Source organism: Jaculus jaculus, chromosome 9 (assembly GCF_020740685.1).
Source record: "Jaculus jaculus isolate mJacJac1 chromosome 9, mJacJac1.mat.Y.cur, whole genome shotgun sequence".
Lineage (NCBI taxonomy): Eukaryota > Metazoa > Chordata > Mammalia > Rodentia > Dipodidae > Jaculus > Jaculus jaculus.
In genome coordinates this window covers 49,724,611-49,747,678 of record NC_059110.1, presented here as the reverse complement: position 1 = coordinate 49,747,678, position 23,068 = coordinate 49,724,611, and the positions used below count along the sequence as shown (strand labels likewise).

At 40.9% G+C, this 23,068-nt stretch overlaps 1 protein-coding gene across 2 annotated transcripts in view; it reads right to left on the bottom strand.

Annotated features, from left to right (window-relative positions):
• Positions 1-3,418: 3,418 nt before the first annotated feature.
• Mcm9 (minichromosome maintenance 9 homologous recombination repair factor) overlaps positions 3,419-23,068 on the bottom strand; it is a 129,768-nt gene continuing 110,118 nt past the window's right edge. Inside the window, exons 9-13 of one of the 2 annotated variants that reach the window (XM_004651241.3) lie at positions 12,884-13,086; positions 12,103-12,306; positions 10,988-11,070; positions 10,389-10,534; positions 3,419-5,122 (exon numbers count right to left, since the gene is read on the bottom strand). In XM_004651241.3, the coding sequence (XP_004651298.1) occupies positions 3,706-5,122; positions 10,389-10,534; positions 10,988-11,070; positions 12,103-12,306; positions 12,884-13,086 (2,053 nt within the window). In that variant the 3' untranslated portion in view covers positions 3,419-3,705. The remainder of the gene's footprint in view (positions 5,123-10,388; positions 10,535-10,987; positions 11,071-12,102; positions 12,307-12,883; positions 13,087-23,068) is intronic. The other variant, XM_045158109.1, reaches the window with a different exon arrangement.

Here is a 23,068-nt window from a genome sequence, read left to right as displayed (position 1 = left end):
TAAAGAGAGGGAGCTGGGCATGGTGGCACACACCTTTAATCCCTGCACTCGAGAAGCAGAGGTAGGAGACGATCTCCATGAGTTCGAGGCCATCCTGAGACTTCATAGTGAATTCCAGGTCAGCCTGGGCTAGAGTGAGACCCTACCTCAAAAAAAAAAAGAGGGAGAGAGGAAGGGAAGGAGGAAGGAAGGGAGGGAAGAAGGGAGGGAGGAAGAGAGGGAGGGAGGGAGGGAGGGAGGGAGAGAGAGAGAGAGAGAGAGAGAGAGAGAGAGAGGGAGGATAGGCAGAAGTATCCTAAGGACATGGATAATGGTGCACCCAGAAGCCATAAACTGTTATTAGAAAAAAGTCACTGGCAGGGGTGGGATACCATTGAGTAGTTGGCTAGGGAGGTCTCTGATGGCTCCAAAACATTGATGGCTTCTTGGTTGCTCACAAGAACTAGATGGTAAGACCCAATTGCTGAAGACTCCACATGCTTGGGCTGCAGATCACTGAGAAATCAAGCTGCCGCTAAGCTGTAAACTTCTTCCCTGTTGACTAGTTGTCAGAAATCTAGAAGGTGCTATGAGGCACACAGCGTTTTGGGAGATAGAAGTCATCAATGGTGTTAAACAGCAGTGGACCCTGCAAACCTTAAGATTGGTCAGCCAGGCCAAATATGCCAGCTGGTGCAATATTGGCATATCTGTTATCCCAACTGCTCTCTAATTGGGCTGGAGGCCTGCTCCCCAGGTGGGAATACATGACTGTCACTGAAAATCTAGCCAAAAGCCTATGGCTGGGTTGGCCATGACCCCTAGTGGAGTACTTCCTGCTGTTATCTAGATGAATACATAATGCCTACCAAACTGCCCTGTAAGCACTTTTATAAATGTTTATACCCATATATTAATGCTACTCTCACTTTTGGTTAGAGAAGTTTCTCTTTTCAGATGTCAGTGACCACTGACTCCTGGTGTGACTCAAAAGTCACCCGTGCTGAGAAGTGTCACTGAAGTGTTCAGCACTAAACAAGACATCTCTCGTCACACCCTCCAAGGCTCAGGGTTCAGCATGGAAGAGGTGCCAGAAATAATGTAAGAGCCACAGGAAAGGTAGGACTGCTACAATGAAATCTTCCAGACACAAAATGGCCTTGAATTCAGGATATCACAGTACCTGACACTATCTACACAAGACATTCATAATAGGAGGAAAACATGATATCAAAACAGAAAAGAGACCAATTGGAAAGAAGGAGGGATTCAATGGAGGGTACTTTAGAGAAGGGGAGAATGGGATTATGGGTGGGAATTATCATGGTTCATTGTCTATTTATGAAAGCTGTCAATAGAAAGTTGTATTTTTTAAGCACATGGGGGTCTGAAGAGATTGCTCAGTGGCTAAAGGTCCTTGCTGCCTTTAACCACTTGATACCTTGCTACCTGCCAGCCTAGGTTCAATTCCCCAGTACCCACATAAAACCAGAGGAAGTTCTGGCACAGCTGTTTTCTCTCCCTTCTTCCCTCCCTCTCTCCTTGCAAACAAATAAAAATATTTTGTTTAGAAAAAGCATATGGTAAAACAGAATTTATCTTACTCCTACCAGACACAGCAGTTTATTTATTTATTCATTTGTTTTTGTGGTACTAGGGATTGAATCTAGGACCTCATGTGTGCTAGACTACATTATCCAGCTCAGTTTCTTTGGTTTTAAAGCCAAATGAATCAAAGCTTAGCAGGAACCACATTTCAAAATTAATATGTGATATGATGTATGATTGAAACTATGCCTTTCTCTTTTCCTAACCTTTTAATGATTTAAGTTGTGCTGAAGGTAGGTTCTGGGGAGTAAAAAGAGTCAGAGACAAAAAAAATTATTGGCTCAAGAAAAGAAAATAGGATAACCCACAAGGTTAGTACACAAGAAAGTTGCCATTTGACCAGCTTTTATATTATGAAGAATACCATGAAGCTGCATAGAAGCCTCTCAAACAAAAACCCCTTAGTATTCCATGAGGAACACAAAAATAATGAGAAAAATCACATGATTTTTGGCAAATGATTCAAATGATAATATTCACAATATTGAGCATAGTCTAAGAAAAGTTCATTTGCCTTGTTGGATGACACTATATGACTGCTACCTCACTCACACTTGGTCCTGGAAGAAATGACAGAGGGAGGTAGAAAAGAGCACATCTATAAAAAGCATGAAAAACAAACCTGGCATGGTGGACACACCTTTAATTCCAGCACTGAGGAGGCAGAGGTAGGAGAATCTCTTAAGTTCGAGGCCACGCTGAGACTACATGGTGAATTCCAGGTCAGCCTGGGTTAGAGAGCAAGACTCTACCTCAAAATACCAAAAACCATCTTGCCAGGGTGTTTGCTTCTGAGTAGCTTAGACCCCTGGCTGATCACTCAGTTGTTGGCCACTTTCCCTCAGTAACTCATAGAGCTCTTTCTAGTACTAGGCTGGCTACCTGCCTGGGGACTGGTTTTCTTCTGGATTCCAGCCAGGTCTTTCCATGCTCTGTGTCAGCAATATATGGTGTCTTCAGCAATAGGGTCTTACCTTTCACCTTAGACAAGTAATCAAGTGCTTTGAGGGAAGCCTGCCTTGTTTTGGGGACCTCATAGTTCTCTCTGATCAACAATACCAATTTCTGGTACTGGCAGTTACAGGCCAGAGCCATATTTAAAACTTTTTTTATTTTTATTTATTTATTTGAAATTGACAGAGAGAGAAAGAGGCAGAGAGAGAGAAAGAGAGAATGGGCACGCCAGAGCCTCCAGCCACTGCAAACGAACTCCAGATGCATGCGCCCCCTTGTGCATCTGGTTAATGTGGGTCCTGGGGAATCAAGCCTCAAACCAGGGTCCTTAGGCTTCATAGGCAAGTGCTTAACCGCTAAGCCATCTCTCCAGTCCTTTTTTTTTTTTTTTTTTTTAAGGTTAGGCTTCATCCCACCCTTTCCAAGGCCCTTCTTTTCAGGTACGCCACCCCATACTACTGCTGAGGGGTCAGCCTTTTACTCCATCTTCAAGGATAAAGGTTTCTATGGTACCAGTTCATTTTGGTTTTAGGTTTGTGTTTGTTTTACCTCAACCATCCTTTCCCCTTCCCCCATGCCCTTTCATGCCTATTGTCTGGGTCTTGTGTTACCTATCAGGTATTAAAAACAAAAATACACAAAAAATATGAAAAAAAAACAGATTATTTTTGGGACTACAAGTTCTCCATTTGCAAAATTAAGAATAACATTAATTTGTTTATCTCAAATGCTGTTACCACACTGACAAAAATTAATGACACAATTTTTTCAATATCTTATTTTTATTTATTTATTTGAGAGAGATACAGAAATAGGGAGAAAGGCAGAGAGAGAGAATGGGCAAGCTAGGGGGCCTGAAGCCACTGCAAACGAACTTCAGATACGTGTGCTCCCTTGTGCATCTGGCTTACATGGGTCCTGGGGAGTTGAACCTGGGTCCTTTGGCTTTGCAGACAAGCGCCTTAACCACTAAGCCATCTATCCAGCTCCGAATGGCACAATTTTAAGCATGAAGATAAACCTGAGTTGATGAAACCTATGGGAGAGTTGGTGTTCAGAACAGCACTCAATATAGTCGATAGTACATTCATTACACACAAGGCACTGATGCTTTGAAGGCATAGTGTTAAGGAAGACAAAATTTGTCAAGAAAGCTTTCCATATTTATGGCTTTTTTCTCATTTCTTCATCCCAGTCAAAATCTAATGCTTCATCATCCAGTTCTGTTAATGTGAAGAGAGAATTTTTGGAAAGATGTGAACTCTCAGTGGACTGTTGCAGCTGAAAAGATTTCCTTTCCCTGCCAAGTCCTGGAGCTGTGGTTGGAGGAAGGCTGGGGTTGCTCTCCCCCCAGCTCTTCCTTCTCAATGGAGAAAGGGATTCTGATTTGGATGCTGGTGGGGAAGTGAAGGAGAAGTTTGCCAGTCTGGCTAATGTGCCAGCATGAACCATGATGCTTTTATTACTGCAGGAGACCTCTTCCTTTCTGTCTCTTTCACAAGTCAGATGGGAACTGGGTCCAGCCTCATTCCCAAGCTCCAATTCAGGCTTAACTGCCCTCTTTTCCGGTCCAGGCTGCTGTGACAGCCTCACTGTCTTCCCTTGCATCAGGTCGGATCTTCCATCCCCTGAGGTAGATGTCAACTTTTCTGGACCTTCAACAGGTGTAGGGGCTTCTCTTCTCATTCTTTTCTGGGGAATGTTATAGCTATGGGCTGCTATTATAGCTGTAGCAGGAGATGCATGGCTGTGAAGTTCAGAGGGGTGGGGCAACTTTGACTTCTGTTTGAAAGTAAACTTGGTTAATTTGGCTACTGGGTTACCTGGACTCCAAGCACTCTCAAGTTCAGGCTCTCCCATAAGAGCAAGGGATTTGGGTCTCTTTCTTTTTGGTGTTTCTGTTTTTTCTTGGTCATGTAAAGGAATGTTTGGAGGAGAAGGAACTGTGGGTAGTGAGGGTGAGCAGGTAGCATTTCTGCACAAGCTCTGGGCCCCCTGCTTTTGCAGCTGGTGGTGACTACAGAGGACATGAGTCAGTACTGAGCCTGGAGCATCAGTGGATCCTGCAACTTCAGACACTACTGTTCCTCTTTTATTCTTTTTATCCTTGACATTGTATGGCCTTGACTGAGAATCTGTGACTCTGGGTGACGGAAGATGTTTGGCTTCTAATTTGTACCTTTGGCCTAGCCTACTCTTCTCTTTACACTGAGATTTGTTGTTAGACATTTTCAAAGCCATGTTTTCTTTGGTTGATTTCAGACCAGGAGACACAAGAGACATGCTCTCTGGTTCAATCTGATGGGTTGCCATGAAGTCAAACCAGTCCAAACTATTATTGGTGTCCTTGTACTCAGTGGAATGGCTGTTTGTTGGGCCATTGGGACCCAGATAGCATTGGGAGTCTACAGCTAGGCTTTCCCTGGGATTGCCGCCAGAGGAGGATATGTGTGTGCTATAATTCAGTTCTTGCTGAGTAGACATCCTAAGCACTGGTTCTTCCCTTGGATCATTTCCCGAGAAACCTGGAGCTGTCCCTGTCTCTGCTGCCTGTGGCTGATGCACATTGTCATCCTGCAACCTGGAGCAGACAGAGAAAAAAAATGTATTAAACAAAAATCTACACCAACATTTTCATTTCGTGAGTCTCTGAGATACCATCTGAAAGGTTGAAGTACAACAGAACTCCAAGTTACTGTCAAGTACAACTGCCTATTCTTATTTTAACATTTATTTATTTGTAACAAGAGAAAGAAAGAGAGAAAAGAGAGTATGAGAATGAATGGGTACACAAAGGCCTCTAGCCACTGCAAACACACTGCAGCTGCACATGCTAGTTTGTGCATGTGGTTTTATCTGGGTATTGCTTTACAAGCAAGTATCTCTAAATGCTGAGCCATCTCCCCAGATCTATCCCCTTTTTTCATTGTAGAATTTAGCACTCTGATAAGCATTTCAATTTAATTTGAAACTCCAGTAAAATAAAGTAAATCAAAGATTGGTCTATTATGTTTAGATTGCCCTGAAGTTCATTTAATTTACTTAATATCTTTGAAGATCAGTGTAGAAGGCTGTCTTTCCTCTTCCATGAATTGTTCAGGCACAAGACATACTTGTAGCTCTTTACATAGCATGTGAGTTGTTGATCAAGTAAGTTATTGCTGTGGTGGTGGTCTGTGGGTCAGAACAGTGAAAGCTTGTAAATTATGGTCTTCATCTCTACCTAACAGAGTAATAAATTACTGAATTTTAGTATTCATGGATGTGGCTTCCCCAGGAGTGGTCTGAAGTATGCATGGTCACCATATTGGTACTCCATCATGTACATGCATTGCTGGCACATCTCGGCACCATGATCCTTTCCTGTAAACCCTGTCATATTTCCATACATTCTGAGCATCTGCTCTCCAGCAGGCTGTACTCTTTGAATCAGTACATTGATCAGTACATTGATGCTTATTCTATATACTAGGCATATCTGTAACTGAACTCATGCCTAAAGGGCCATATTCTAGCAGGAACTGTAGTTCCTGGAAAGTAAGTCCTTTATAAAGCCCTTCTTAGCCTAGAAATGTCTGTTTATTATAAAGTGAAACATGAGCCAGCTTCCCTGCACTAAATCTGAAAAGAAATTATACTCAAAAGTAGACAAAAACATTATTCTAAAGTTCATGTGTAATCATCGAAAAAAAGGTTAAAAACAAATATAATTTTAAATGTATTAAGATGTAGGGCAGAAAAATGGTTCAGGGAGTAAAAGTGCTTGCTGTGTAAGCATGAGAACTTGAGTTCGATTGTTAGCACCCATGTAAAAAGCTGAGCATGGTCACACATATACCTGTAACCTCAGCAATGGGGGGACAGAGACAGGAAGATCGCTGGGCTCACTGCTCAACCAGTCTGGCCAAAAAATGGCAAGCTCCAGGTTGAGTGAGAAGCCTTGTCTCCAAGAAATAAGACCTTCACATGCATGCATGCATCTGTGCATACATATATACACCATACACACTTATAAAGATGTTAATCTCTGAGAAGATTACATGTGCTTTTTATTACTTCTAAATTTTAAACTACATCACAAAGAATGTGTATTACATTTATAATCCAGTACATTATAAGAGTATCATTCCTAGGTTTGGAATATCAATAGAGCAGGGCTGCAGAGATGGCTTAGCAGTTAAGGTGCTTGCCTGAGAAGCCAAAGGACCCAGGTTTGATTCCCCAGGACCCACATAAGACAGACGCACAAGGTGGCACATGCATCTGGACTTTGTTTGCAGTGCCTAGAGGCCCTGGCATGTCCATTTTTTTTCTCTCTCTCTCCTCCTCCCTCCCTCCCTCTCTCTTTCTCTCCCTCTCTCTCAACTAAATGAATAAAGTAAAAATCAATAGAGCACTTCCATATTCATTATTACTAACTCAAGTTACTATTAAATTACTTTCATCATCATACAATGGTCAGAGATCCTATAACTGTTAAACTCTATTAAAATATCATAAAATGCAAGAGATTTTAAAGGTAGAATCATTTGATACTATTATTTAAACCTAATTATTATCCAGGAACTAAATTCTCATGTAAAATTCTTGCAGTTTCAGTACACAATCCTAAAGGTCAGCAACTGTGTTCTCTGCTCTGTGCTAGGTAGAAAGGCCATCATTTAAGGTAGACTGTATCTAATAAGGCATTTTCTGGAAAGAAAGTGTGGGGAAAATATGAGTGAATTTATTACAATTATGAGACCTCTCAAGGAGCAGGGAACCCCTTTCTAAAGGGTCAAAGTCAAAATGGCAATTGTTTTTCTCTGACTTGATATAATTATCTTTGGTGGGGTCTTGGAGATAGTGCACTCTTTTAGTATGTGGCATAAGGCTTTGTTTGTTTTAAGGACCACAATCAGAACAGGCCTCTATGTTAAACATCAGTAGGAAAGAACAATGTAAGGCAGACCCCTATTTTTCTTATGTAATCATGTACATTCTTCCCTCTTCCTTTCAGTCTAGGAGAGTTTTCTTTAATATTTTATTTTAATTAATTTATTTATTTGACAGACAAAGAGAAAGAGATACGAACTCCAGATGCATGTGCCCCCTTGTGCATCTGGTTAATGTGGTTCCTGAGGAATTGAACCTGGGTCTTTTGGCTTTGCAGGCAAATGTGTTAACTGCTAAGCCATCCCTCCAGCTCAGGACAGTTATTTTTAATGTGGGAAGGCCAACTGCCATTTTTTTTTTTTTGAACACACAAAACTGATCCCAAGTCTCATATTTCTCCTGTCCTGGATGCAGTATGTCACTTCTGGTACCTTTGGTGCTTTAGTAGACAAGCAAACTTAACAAGCCCAGCCCAGCCCAGCAGGCACTTGAGAGGTCAGCTACAGCAAACCATACATGGCTCTGAATCCTAATAAAAGCCAGGAGGACAAAAAAAGGTATGGTAGCTATTTTTAAAATATTTTTATTTATATTTCTATATTTATCTGAGAGAGGGGGGGCATATCGGGGCATCTAGCCACTGTAAACAAACTCCTTATGTATCTGGTTTATATGGGTCCTGGGGAATCAAACCTGGGTCCTTTGGCTTCAAAGACAAGTGCCTTAACTGCTAAGCCATCTTTTCAGCCAAAGGGGCTGGCTTTTTATTTATTTATTTATTTATTTGAGAGGAAAAGAGGGGGAGAGAGAAAGAGAGAGGGAGGGAAGGAGGGAGAGAGAGGGAGAATGGGTGTGTCAGGGCCTCCAGGCACTACAAATGAACTCCAGATATACGCATCACCTTGTGCCTCTGGCTTATGTGGGTCCTGGGAAATTCAACTTGGGTCCTTTGGCTTTGCAGTCAAATGCCTTAACTGCTAAGCCATCCCTCCAAGGGGCTGGTTTTAAACAGAGTGCAAATTTACTGTGGCTTGATCCCTGGGTGCCAGTAAATAGAGTCAGACCCACAGTCATTCTTCAGGACAGATGGCTGCTTGGAGATGTGAGGAAGCAGACTGGGGAGATATGCCAGGCAAAGAATTTTCAAGGTTTTATTTAACACAGTTGACAAATTCTCCCTTTGCAGCTGCTCAGCTGCCACACATACTTCATTTATTAGGCTCTGGCCTGGAGATCAACACCTCAACTAGATGCAGGTCAGTTCCCAAGTCACTCACATGGACCATGAAGATGCCCCAGCCGACAGTCTTGCTGTTCTTCATTCCTATTTCTGAGTACCTCAAAGTCTAGCTCTTCATAAACCCATGTATTTAAATTCTATTGTTACTAGAAATTTTTCAGTGCCAGGGATGGGATACCTCCCAGTGAGTTGTTGGCCAGGGAGGTCACTGATACCCCAAAACATCATAGGCCATTGCTGAAGCTCTTGGTTTCCCACCAGGAATAGATGATAAGAACCTATTACTGAAGATTCCACATACTTGGGCTGCAAAAATCCTGCTGGAGCCGAGCTGAAAACCTCTTCCATATAGACAAGCTGACAGAAAGCTGGAAAAAGATATGCTGCATGCAGTTCAATGAGAGAGAGAGAGAGAGAGAGAGAGAGAGAGAGAGAGAGAGAGAGAGAGAGAGAGAGAAATCACCAGTGGAGATACTCAACAATGGACACTGCAGACCTTAAATTTGGCTAGCCAGGCCAAATGAGCCAATGGGTGCAATAGTGGCATGTCTATTATGGGAGAAACCAACCTCTCTCTAATTGGACTGGAGGCCCAATCCATGGGAGGGAATATATCCATGATACTGAAAACCTACAACAGGGGTAGTCATGAGTCCTAGGGGTGTAACATCTGCTGGTGTCTAGTTAAATGTATATACTGTGCTCACCAAATTGCCCAGTAAGCACATCTCTTAATGTTCATACTCATATAGTAATGCTACTCTTACTTTTGGTTAGAGAAGCTTCTCTTTTCAGATGGCAGTAATCTTGCGATGACTCACCCACCTCACAGTGCCTGAAACTACCTACATAAGACCATCATAATAGGAGGAAAATATAATGACATCAAAATAAAACAGAGAGTTACTGAGAGCAGGAGGGGATATGATGGAGAGTAGAGTTTCAAGGGGGAAAGTGAGGGGAGGGAGGGAATTACCATCAGTTATTGTCTACAATTATGGAAGTTGTCAGTAAAAAATAAGTTAAATAAAAAAATTCAAGATAAATATATTTGGATAAAGAGTCCATGTTTAACTCACCTAACACATTACTTCCCAACATGTTCCATGTATATTATTCACATTTGTACAAGTCACGAGCAAGCTGAGTGTTGGTTTCTTTTTTCATGAATGCATGTGTGTGATGTGTGCTCTTATGAGTATGGGCATGTGTGGGTGTACAAGTGTGAGTGTGCATGTGGAGGCAAGAGGCAACCTCGGTATCTTTCTCTATCACTGTATACCTTTTTACTTTGAGATAAGGTCTCTTGCTAAGCATAGAGCACACTTATTTGCTAAGACTTAGCTAATCAGTGAGTCCTAGATATTCCTTGTCTCTGCCTCCCCAGCTCTGGGATCAGAGGTGTGGGTGTCACCATGCTGGACATTTTATAAAAATACTGGGGATCTAAACTAGGTCCTCAAGCTTACATGGTAACCATTTAATTTGATAAGCCATCTCCCCACTTCTCAAAATTTTCTGTCATTCCTGAGTTATTATTTTAGTCAGAAAGATAGGGAGCACAGACAAGCCATTTCCCCTGACTTCTGGATCCCTGACAAGTAAGCACTAAATGGTATGTTTTGCAATGGTTGGCTACAGAGGAACAAATAACTAAAATAATGCCTAGAAGATTTTCTTAGTTTCACTAAATGCCAACAAGGCATTTCTACTGTATTTCTCCCTTCCTCACCTCTCAAGTCTTCCAAGTTCTTCATGCAAGAGATTTGGGAGCTCCAGCTTTTCCAGAATAAGTTCACACTGCCTCCTGTACTGTTCCTGAGGGTTTTCAGGAAAGGAGGTATGAAGAGCATTCACACCTCCGAGCAGTGCACCTCCCTGAGGGGCGAGAAAACACCAGGCAGAGTCACCCTGCCAGCCTGCACAAGGGCAAGAACACATAGGGACCTCTGATCCCAGGTGGGAAAACTAGCCTTTCAACCCTCATTTTGGGCATCACAATCACCTTGAGCTTTTTCAAATTTCAATAGCTGTCCCCCCAGTTCTGTGTGGTGATCAACTGTTCCAGGGAGCCACGCTGGCGTCACTAGAGAGAGCATGATCAACCCTCAGGCTTGCTGAGGAGAAAAGGGCCAAACCTCCACTATACATGTTTTTTACTGGCAAAGCAATGCCAATGCTAAAGTGAAGGTCTCATGTAATTTCCTCCCTTATTTGAAATGATTACCTATAATATTTAGTATACAACATTATCATTTTTATATGCTGTTAAGGCATCTTAAAAAAAAAGAGATATACTTAAGGCAAAAATCATGTACAAAACCTCCTTACCTGCATTGAAGATTCCATTACTGATACCACTGTGATAGCATCTTCTAAGGTCACAGTATTACGAAACATCAGGCGAGCATGAGCTAAGAGAGTATAGTACACTTGCTTTATGGAAATATTTGAGGTGATTAATGTAACTTTCTAACCTGACTTTCCCACACTCCAAAACTGCACTTTATGAATGAGTTACTTACTAATTACAAATTAATTTCATCAGAATAAACACAAATGTCTACCTTCAACTAGCTTTGCAATTATTTCTCCAAAAATGGGCCTAACAAATCTGAGTAGTCCACACAATTTTGAGTATTTGTATGAAAAAGTACTCTGGACAGTAGCAAAGAAAGGGACTATATAATCTTATGTTTAATATTCAGCAAGTGTAGGCATTTCCTAATCTATTATAAAAATAAAATTAACTCATCTCTGGTGCAACTTTTTATCTAGGATTATTATCTAAGCAACCAAATTAGCAAGCCAGAATTCTGGATGTTTCATGTTCTAATGTTAGCTATAAATCCTTGAATAAAATGAGTTTCATTTGTTTTAGAACATCTTTTTTTAAATTTACCTATCTCATCATATGATACAATTACCTGTGTGAATATTACTACATTTGAACATGGGCTAAAATGTAGAAGCTGCCATTAGAACAGATCTGAGATGGACATTAGCTATAAGTGTGCATGAAAGCCTCATGCTTTAGGGATAGGATGGATTGCTAATTTGGTTGCTATAATGGATGGGTCATAACTGGCAATAACTGAGCAAGAACTATTAGTGCTACCTGGGAAACAATTTCTAACAAGAAACTATCCATTTAAAATGTTGGCAGGCTTGTCTCTGAGCTAGACAGCTTTCTAAATGAATGATATCTTAAATTGGGGGAGGTCCAGAGGTCACAAAGATTCCTCTGCCATAATACTACATTTATTTGCACACTAGTTATCCTCAGAATTGTGTCACTCTCAGGGCTCAAAGCCTTTACTTCTTAAGTGACAATAAGTACCTCAAAGTAGGGATTGTTCTTAATCATCTTTTCATCTATGGTGCAACCCCCATGCCTTGCACATAGCAGGCACTCAATAAAAGTATCATTTTCTGAATGAAATAACCTTCTGCCAACCGGATCAAGCTTTCCAACAGGCGGATGGTGGTACGGGCAGCATTCCGGGAATAACTTTGCCTTTGCATCTGGTAGTATCGGAGGAGTACTTGATTGCCCACATCAGACAGTGTGGGCTGCAGATTCCTAATGAGGCAAAAGTAGGTTTTCATCTTCTCCATGCTCCAGAGCTTCTCTGACTTGCTTGGGTAACCTGTATATATCAGGTGTTGGGTTAGTAAACCAAAGACCTGGCAAATACACTATTTTGACGGATTTGAGAAAATTTTTGTATTCATTTTTGAAAGCAGGTTTTGTGTCCACTGAAGTCTAGACCTATTCTCTGTGTACAGTTATAGGATAAATCACCTTCAGATCTAAGCTTAGTAAAAATAATCTCTCTCAGAGGGTAAAATTCGCATCAGGTTTATAGTTAAACAGTATTTGAGTGAATCACATTTAAAGATAAACTCACATTTATAAATTTCCATTTCATAATTCAGTCCAGTTTTCTTTGTGTGCAAGAATGTAGTGGGGTAATTTTATGCTGTAAGTTACTAAAACAACTATTACAACTATAATTTCATGGTGGCAGATGCAGAAAGCCACTTTCTTCCTGCTGTTATTGTGGGGCTCACTAACTGGCTTCTCTTGCTGTCTTCTGTCTAGGCATCTCTCCCTTGTCTGTTATGATAGGCATCTTGGGTATTTACTTAATTTTTTGTAAGGGACATTTTCTTCAATTATGTCTAATCTTTCCTTGTCACAGCAAGTGATTTATCTTCACATACCTCTATTTTGTAAGATAAAAGAGGAAATGATGCGATCCCAGTCTTCATTCTTGGTGTCAAGCAAAACCAGGATCAAGTCAAATCGACTTAAGAGTGGGCTGCCCAGGGCAATATTCACAGATACTGACTCCTGGGGATCATACTGGCCTTTGGAGTTAGCTGCTGCCAGGATGGTGGTCCTTGTGTTCAGCTTGCATACAAGGCTATGAAGACAGAGTAAAATTCACTGACTGAGATGCAGACAAAAAGCAAGATTAAGCTTGTTAATAAGATAGGGCTACACTGGTACCATGAAGATCTAGAGAATGTGGAATAGTAAGAGATAGCCCAAACACCAAGTTTAGATAAAGTAGACTGAAATGTGTATCTCAAAGGGAATTGTTGAGGAAATGCTTTCCACACCCTACAAAGAGCACACCCTTTGGAGTGCTAAGCTGCATACACATAACAGACATGATTCTTAAGAGCTTGTACCTACTAGCTATCATGTAATTCAAAGCAACATGTGTTGAGCTTAAGATTCCCAGGGAAAAAAAGGCAGTATATATTTTCCTATACATACAGAAAAGATAACTAGAGAAACATTTTGAAGCAGCTTTTGAACTGGACGCTTTAAGATAACTGAACATTCTTAAGTGAGGGAGACATACATGTGGAGGACAGGAGGAGAAAATAACACTGGGGAATGGTTGAAGCCAAAAATTTCTATTTTGATATTTATTCCCTCTCTTCCTACTTTCCTCCTTCTACAACCTCAGTCTTTCACAGGGGCTGACCCTGAACTATCTATGCTAGCCTCAAGCTCAGGACCATCCTGTTTTAGCCTTCTGAGTGCTGACATTACAGGCATGAACATCACTTAGCCTGGTTTTGTTTTGGTTATTCTAAATATGAAAAGAAAGATGGAGTGAGGGAGGAAAAGTAATCCAAGAAGAAGTACAGGGTTAATGTAGTATGGCATGCTTAAGGAACAACTGTGAAAGGAAAGCCTGGGATTGCCTGGGCTAGTAACAGGGTGAGCAGGCTGGTATGCTCATGTAATGAATGGTTGGTAATGAGACACAAAGCCCTAACAAGGCATTGGAGGTGCAGGTAGGAGGTGGCATAACATATATTACTTTAAATAAAACTAATTAATTTTATATTAAGTCCTCAAAATTTAATATTCACTTTTACTGGCAATAACGAATTCAGATTTGTGCTCTGTATGTGATAACTAATTTAACAGTGGGATGCTTGCCTCTCACAAGGCACAGTCCCGTGACATCAGCAAATACATGCTACATGTCTGTTATTTTTTGGTTTTTGATTTGAGGTAGGGTCTTGCTTCTAGCCCGGGCTAACCTGGAATTCACTATGCCGTCTCAGGCTGGCCATGAACTCACAGTGATCCTCCTACCTCCACTTCCTGAGTACTGGGATTATAGCTATGCGTCACTATAGCCCACAGAGGGAAAGAGAGAGAATGGGTGTGTCAAGGCCTTTAGTCTCTGCAAACAAACTCCAGATGTGTGCACCACTTTGTGCACCTGGCTCTAATTGCGAAATGGAACTCAGGTCATAAGGTCTTGAAGGCAAGAGCCTTAAACTGCTGAGTCATCTCTCCAGGCCTCTTAATCTATTCCCAGTAAACTCTGGTAAATTCTTCATCCCACAACACTGACAAAGTTCAAGAAGCTTCATTTGTAGCAAATGGCCCACAAAAGCCATTTGCTGAAGGTAAACAGGTACTTCTTCCAAAGCTAAGACCCCTTTTGAAAAACAGTTAAAAGAGTGGAGCTAGAGAGCTGGCTCAGTGGTTAAAGGCACTTGGTGGCAAAATCCAATGGCCAGGGTTTAATTCTCTAGTACCCATATAAAGTCATATACACAAAGAGATGCTTGTGTCTGGAGTTATGTGTGCAGGGGCAGGAGGCTCTGGAAAGTCCATTCTCTCTCTCTCCTTGACAACAAAAAAATCAATAAAAATATTTTTTAACAAATTAAATGCTGACTAGATGATAATTCATGTTTTACAATTTATGTGCCAAACTGACTTTAGTAAACACAGTTGTTTAAGACTAGGAATCCAATTTCATTATTTCAGGTACTAAATGTCTCCTATTAGTCCCATAAAAGTGCATTTAACTCACACTTACGTTTGGATTTATCATAAAAAGGAAAAGTTATTTAAAATCATTTCTATTATTTACTATTTAATATATGTGGGCATGCATGTGTCACAGTGTACGTGTAGAAGTCAGAGGACAACTTTCAGCTAAGTCTCTCATTTTGCCCTAGTTTGAGCAAGGCCTCTTTGTGAAGTTCTGGGAAGTTCTTATGTATCCACTTCCCTCTCATCCTAGGCACAGTGGATTTAAGAAGCCTAACACTGCTTGCAGCTTGTATGTCTTTTATGTGGGTTTGGGGATGTGGACTCAGGTGCTCATGCACGCACTGCAACTGCTGTATCCCCTGAAACATCTCCCCAGCCCCCGGCCCCCAGAGGAAGTCTTCCAGAGGATGGGCAATGAAACCAAGCATAATTGCATCTGATACAATTAAAATGTCATCAAAGCTAAGTAAGATGATTGCTTTTCCTCTTTGATCAATAAACAAAGGTCATTTCTGAGATGCAAAGGACTATTGTACTGGGAATTTACAAAGTGTCTCCAAGGCCTGCAGCCACCAGCTGGGAAGTGTGCAGGGGATGAGGGGATGCTGCTGTCAGTATCGGCAATGATGACTGGCAGGGAGAAACTTCCTGGGCAGACACCCGAAGGATTTTACGCAGAAGGAAAGTGAACAAGCAATGAGAAAAGGTGGTCAGTTTTTTCTGAGGTTATGGGAAATATGGAAAGAATAAGCACGAGGAAGGTGAAAGATCTGTGTGAGAAAACGCTGGTGAAAACAGCAGAAATGTAAGCAGTGACAAGCAGGGGAAGAGGGGACTTTGTGGAGTAAGAAGTCAGGCACACTGCCCTAGCAGGAAGGTGCGAGATCTCTGTGCAGGGGAAGAGGAGAAGGCAGGGTACAGACCTAGTGGTTGTAGACCTGTAGTATACCAGTTCTGTTAAAAACTAAGCAGGGCTTCAGGAAATGAACATAAGCATGCACATAAACACATCCTCTGATCCTAACTGCTGTGTGCACAGCAGGTGCTTTCTAACTTCTGAATGAATGCATTCATGAATTAGTGTGAGATAACTCATTTTCCCAATCCAATATGAACTCTACCTTCTTCAATAATATTAATAGAAATAACCACCCTATTTGTAATTCCAAACACTATGTTGCACTTATAAATATTATCTTTGATCGTGACACAAACTCACAAGGTAGGTACCATTACCACAAAGTTGGAAATGAAGAAAGTGAAGTGTAGAGATATATGCTGCTGAAGGTTTCCCTGAAAGCAGCTGTTCTGAGACTCAAACTTCTCTGTTGAGTTTCAAGATTAATGCTCTCTCATTTCTACTCTGCCTCCCCTGTGAGCTGCAACATTTTATAAACATAACACTCATGGTTTTAAGATTCTGCCATGAGCTTTTATTTTAACTAATTAATTGACTAATTAATTGGCTAACTAATGTTTAAAAGATTTATTTATTTGAGAGAAAGAGGAAGGCAGATAGAGAGAAAATGGGTGCATCAGGGCCTCTAGCCACTACAAATGAACTCCAGAAACATGCACCCACCACCTTGTACATTTGGCTTTATGTGGGCACTGGAGAATTGAACCTGGTCCTAAGGCTTTGTAGGCAAGTGCTTTAACCACTAAACCATCTTTCCAGTCCTAGTTAACTAATTTTTTGAGGTAAGCTCTTGTAGCCCAGGGTGACCTTGTATTCACAGCGATTCTTCTACTTTAGCCTCCCAAGTATTGGGATGAAAGGCCTGAGCCATCACACCTAGCTTCTGTTTTTAGACATCTATTTATTTCTCTTATTATTTCCTATTAAATTTGATCTTCTTCAAGGAACCAGTTTATTGCTATTATCTTCTCATTCTTGGGCATAAATGTATGTTAATTAAAAAGTAAGATAACGGGCTGGAGAGATGGCTTAGCGGTTAAGCGCTTGCCTGTGAAGCCTAAGGACCCCGGTTCGAGGCTCGGTTCCCCAGGTCCCACGTTAGCCAGATGCACAAGGGGGCGCACGCGTCTGGAGTTCGTTTGCAGAGGCTGGAAGCCCTGGCACGCCCATTCTCTCTCTCTCCCTCTATCTGTCTTTCTCTCTGTGTCTGTCGCTCTCAAATAAATAAATAAATAATGAGCAAAAAAAAAGTAAGATAAATCTTTACTTAGTTATTATTTCTGAAATATGCACAACTCAATTGTATTAAAACAAAGATGGTGACACACACAACAAAGATGCTGATACGCATTTTTTCTACACCAACTTTAAGGAGAGAAATCATTGTAGATTCTGAAAGTACTACTTTTCCACTTATATAATCCATATGTTTTTTTTTTAATATTTTTTGTTCATTTTTTATTTATTTGAGAGCGACAGACACAGAGAGAAAGACAGATAGAGGGAGAGAGAGAGAATGGGCGCGCCAAGGCTTCCAGCCTCTGCAAACGAACTCCAGACGCGTGTGTCCCCTTGTGCATCTGGCTAACGTGGAACCTGGGAAACCGAGCCTCGAACCGGGGTCCTTAGGCTTCACAGGCAAGTGCTTAACCGCTAAGCCATCTCTCCAGCCCTAATCCATATGTTTAAACACAAATACAATAGTAAGTTTTCTAAAAGCCCTAAGTTTAGGTTACACAAATCATTTTTACAGTCCCTCCAGAAAGCACCTTTGTTTTTGTCTCATCACTCTCATTACACCTGCTACATATAGGCTGCTCCCTATGCTTGTTCATGACTTTCATCACTATCTATTACCCAGTACTTCTAAACTATCTCCATACTGTAGTACTATTTCTGTTGTTATTTTTTTAATTTATTTTATTTTATTTTTATTTACCAAGCCTTGTTTTGTTTTCCATAGGAATAAAGCAAGATTGTGTTTTCCATCCATCTTTTCAGTTAAGGAAGGCCATAGCATCAAGTTGGAACAATGGAATGAATGAAAAAGAACATATGCCAGCTCTAGGTCCAGCCTCTAAGAGTCTTCCAGTGCATTCTCCATAACTTCTTAGTTTACCAGAAAGGAGAAAGAGGACAAGGGCCTGGAGTCAAGAAAGTGACTGGGAAGGAATATGAGGGCATCTAGCAGACTATGAGATGAACAAGACAAAGTTTCCTTGTCGAAGTATCACAGGAAAGAGATAAGCATAGGAAAAACTGACCCAGTTTTAATGAGAAATGAAAGGCAATGAATATAGCTCAGAAATTTGAGGTTTAGAAAGACAGGGGTAAAAATCATGCTAAATCACAGATAGTAAAAAGCAAGATGGAAAAAAGATTTGAACAACAAAGATCCAGTAAAATTTCTCAGTTGTATAACGTGATTTAAAATATAATATTTTCTACTTTAAATGACATTAAGATAACCATGGTTAAGCAGCAGAGACCACCTCCACACATTATAGGTGTACACAACCAACTGCTGAGAGGTGGGAGCAAGCACAGCACACATGGGGAGAGAAGGAATATTCAGCGTTCCTAAAACAAAATGAAATTCTAAGACACACCTCTACATGGATTGACCTTGAGGACATCATGCTAATGTAATCAAAAAGAAAAAGATGATTACTACGACTTTCCACTTACATAAAGTATTTAAAATAAACAAATTCACAGAAATAGAAAGGGGAGTGGTGGTTACCAAGGGTGACAGAAGGTAAAACAGGGAGTTGGGGATAGGGTTTTAGTTTGTAAGATGAAAAGAGTTCTGGAAATTGGTTGCACAACACTATTACTATATTAACAATGAATCACATCCTTAAAACAATTAAAGTAGTTAATTTTGTTATGAATTTATTTATTTTATTTATTTATTTGAGAGAGAGAGAATGAGGCAGTTAGAGACAGCAAATGGGTATGCCATGACCTTCAGCTGTGGCAAAAAAAAAAAAAAAAAAGCTCGAGATACATGTGCCACCTTGTGCATCTGGCTTACATGGGTCCTTTGGCTTTGCAAGCAAGCACCTTAACCACTAAACTATCTCTCCAGACCTTGTTCTGAATTTTTTAACCCCCTTCATACACACACACACACACACACACACACACACACACACACACACACACAGAGGAATGGAGGCTATACATAGTGAGTGTTCCCTCCCCACATTCATAGTGTAAAGCTTGAATACTCAATGTAGTTTCCTCCTTTGGGAGATAATCAGATTTTGATGAAGTTATAAGCCAGAGACTTCCCCTGGCCCATAATACAGTTGGTGTCCCACATATATGTGCAAGTAATAACTTTTAAAAAATATTTATTTATTTTTATTTGAGACAAAGAAAGGGAGAGAGTGAGAGAATGGGCATGCCAGGGCCACTGTAAACGAACTCCAGATGCATGTGCCATCTTGTGCATCTGGCTTATGTGGGACCTAGAGAATTGAGGCTGGGTCCTTAGGCTTCTCAGGCAAGTGCCTTAACCACTAAGCCATCTCTCCAGCCCCAGTAATAACTTTTTATAATGTGAAATTACTGTTTACAAAAGCAGTTAACTCACTCTTTAGAATAAAATCTCCCGAATATGCTCCAGTATCCATAATAAACCAACAGTGGTTGAGCAGTTTCCTCAGCAAAGGAATCAGGCCAGAAAACAGCTTGCGATACAGCCTTCACAAATGCATTTCTAAACTACATTTCTATACTAAGAGCTTCTCAGTTAATGGGGAAAATGGGGAGATAGCTAAGTAAGTAAGTATAGGCATGCAAACATGAGGACCAGAATTCAGGTCTCAGAAGTCACTTAAAACCACCATGGCAGGTAGTATTAATGTCTGATATCACAGTGTGCCTACAGTGAGAAGGGAGGCATAGACTGAAGAATACCCCAAAGCTCATAGGCCAGCTTGCTGGCAAACACAGCAGTGAGCAATGAAATGAGGGACCTGCCTAAAACAAGATCTAAGAATGACAACCAAAGTTGCATTCTGACCTTTATATGTATACTGTGGCATGTGCACACACACACACACACACACACACACACACACACACACATAACTGTTTAGTACCAAAAATAATATAAATATCACATAAAGTTATGCAAGATAAACAAAATGGTATTAGTGGATTTCCGGTCAAGATGGTGTCTGCCTAACTGCGTCGCACCTCCCTGGGAAGGAAAGGCAAGGCATTAAGGGTTCACTGGGTATTTTAGGGGAGAGAAATCTCTAATAGATCACCAGTGGGAGGGATCAGAGGGGAAATAAATGGGAATTGGCTGATTCCTTTGCTCTCAGGTAACCCACCAGATCCCAATCCTTCCAAGCATCTTCTCTAGCCATAGTCCCAGCCTCAGGATACTCCCACACTTACGGACGGAAAGGAGACCCAGGCAGCATAGTTCCACTGCCTCACTGTGCAGGAGTAATCCCCTGGCCCATATGCGACCTCAGGCAGGCTCAGCCAGCCTACCAGTGGGAGTTCAGGCTTGATCCATCCATGTGCCCGCTGCCCACGTGCACCAGAGCTTAGGCCAGCACTACCCAGCCACCCATGCAAGCTCATGAAAGCTCAGCCACTGCCCATCTGCCTGCTTGCCACTTGACCACCCATCTACGTGTGAGTTCAGGCTCGCTCTGCCAACCTGCCCACATCAGTTCAGGCCCAACCCCCTGTCTTGCTGCCATGCCCATGACCTCAGGCCGCTGTGACCACCTGCCCACACATGAGCTCTGGCCTGTTCCACCTGCCCATGTGCAATCTCAGGCTGAGCCACCCACCCACACGTGAGCTCAGGCCTGCTCCCCCAAGAGGCACCACCTCTCACGCCCATGCAGACCATAATCCTACTCTCCCTGCCCATACACTGTGAAGGGCAGACAACAGCGCAAAAGAAATAACATGAAAAATCAAATGCAAGTAAATCCAGTAAGATCACCCAGTCCTACAATGAACATCTCTAATCAAAACACAGAAGAGACATTAGGATCAGAACACCAAAATGAAGCTATGAGCAATGCAACCCTGACCAAGCTACTGGTAGAACTTGCAGAAAAGCAGCAAAGGCCCGATAACCATGTGGATGCTGCCATCACTAGACTAGACCTCATAGATAAGAAAATGAAAGGAGTTCAAAGACAGTTAAGAGATATGAAGGAGAGTGAAAATAAAAACAAACAGGACCTCAAAAATCAGCTGACAATGCTAAATGAAGACATAAAGAAATGCAAGGAATAAATTCCAAGAAGCATCAAGAAAATCAGAAAATGATGTGAAAGGGAACTTGACAGAGGGATGGAAACTATACATAAAAAGTAATAGAAAATGCAAACCTAATTGAGAAACTCCAAAACTCTTTAGAAGCTCTCAAGAACAGAGGCAGCTATATGGAGGATAGAAACTCATATCTAGAAGACAAGACAAAAGAAACAGTTCAAGAGTTCAAATGTTTCAATAAGTTCAAAAATTTCTGTGAGCAGAATATGAGGGAATTGTGGGATGTCCTTAAATGTCCTAACATTCAGATCATGGAAATACCAGAAGGGGAGGAAATTCAGATCAAAGGCATGGAGAATTTATTTGACAAAATAATTGAGAAAAATTTTCCCACTCTCTCAAAAGAAAGCCCCATCAAGATACAAGAAGCTAACAGAACTCCAAACAGATTAGACCAAAGGAGAAACTCTCCAAGACATATTGTCATTAAGACTCGAAACATTGACACCACAGAGAAAAATCCTAATAGCAGCTAGGAAAAAATAGCACATCACTTTTAAAGGTAACCCCATCAGAATTAATTCAGACTTCTAAACAGAAACCCTAAAAGCCAGAAGGGACTGGAATGGAATACTGCAAAGTCTAAGAACCTATGTCTTCCAACCCAAATTACTTTACACAGCAAAAGTATCCCTCATAATAGATGGTGAAAGACAAACTTTCCATGACAAAACTCAGCTTTACAATTATATGAACACAAAACCAAACCTACAGTGAGTATTTCAGGAAACTCTCCACACAGAAGAATCAAATAATCAACCTCAAATGCCTACAAGAAGAACATCACAATAACCAAACTCAGAAAGAGCACAAAAATCTTCACAGTCTATGAAAACACCAAACCACACAATATGGCAGGGATCAAGTCAAACCTCAGAGTCATTATCCTAAATATTAATGGCCTTAATTCACCCATCAAGAGACAAGCTAACAGGATGGATCAGAAAATTAGACCTCTCAATCTGTTGTCTTCAAGAAACCCACCTCACCACTCAAGACAGACACCTCCTCAGGGTGAAAGGGTGGAAAACAATATTCCAAGAAAATGGGAATAAGAAAGAAGCAGGCTTAGGTATACTAATATTGAATAAAATAGACTTCAAACCAAAAATAATCAAAAAAAGACAAAAAAGGCCACGTCCTATTTATCAAGGGAACGATTCATCAAGAGGATACCACAATTATAAATCTTAATGTACCAAGCACAGGGGCACCACAATTCATAAAACAAAACCTACTTGACAATAAAAAAGAAATAACCACCAACACCATCATAGCATACTTCAACATACCATTATCAGTAATAGACAGATCATCCAAACAAAAACTCAACAGGGAAGTAAGAGAGCTCAGCAAAACCATAGATCACTTAGTCCTAATGAATATCTACAGAACATTCCATTCCAAATCCACAGGCTACACATCCTTCTCAGCAGCCCATGGAACATTCTCTAAAATAGATTATATACTGGGTCACAAAGCCTGCCTCCATGTATTTAGGAATATTGATGTAATTCCCTGCATGACATTAGATCACAATGCTATATTGCTAGAATTAACAACAAAAAAACCACTAAGAATCCTATCAGCTCCTAGAAACTGAACAGCACACTTTTAAACAATAAATGGATAGTGGATAAAATAAAAAATGAAATTGCAAAATTTTTAGAAGTAACTGACAATACAAACACAACTTACCAAAACTTATGGGACACAATGAAGGCAGTCCTCGGGGGAAAATTCATAGCATTAAATGCCTTCATAAAAAAAGAGAGATCCCAGATCAATAACCTAGCCATCCACCTAAGGGCACTGGAAAAGCAGGAAGAGTCCAACCCAAAAGCTCCAGATG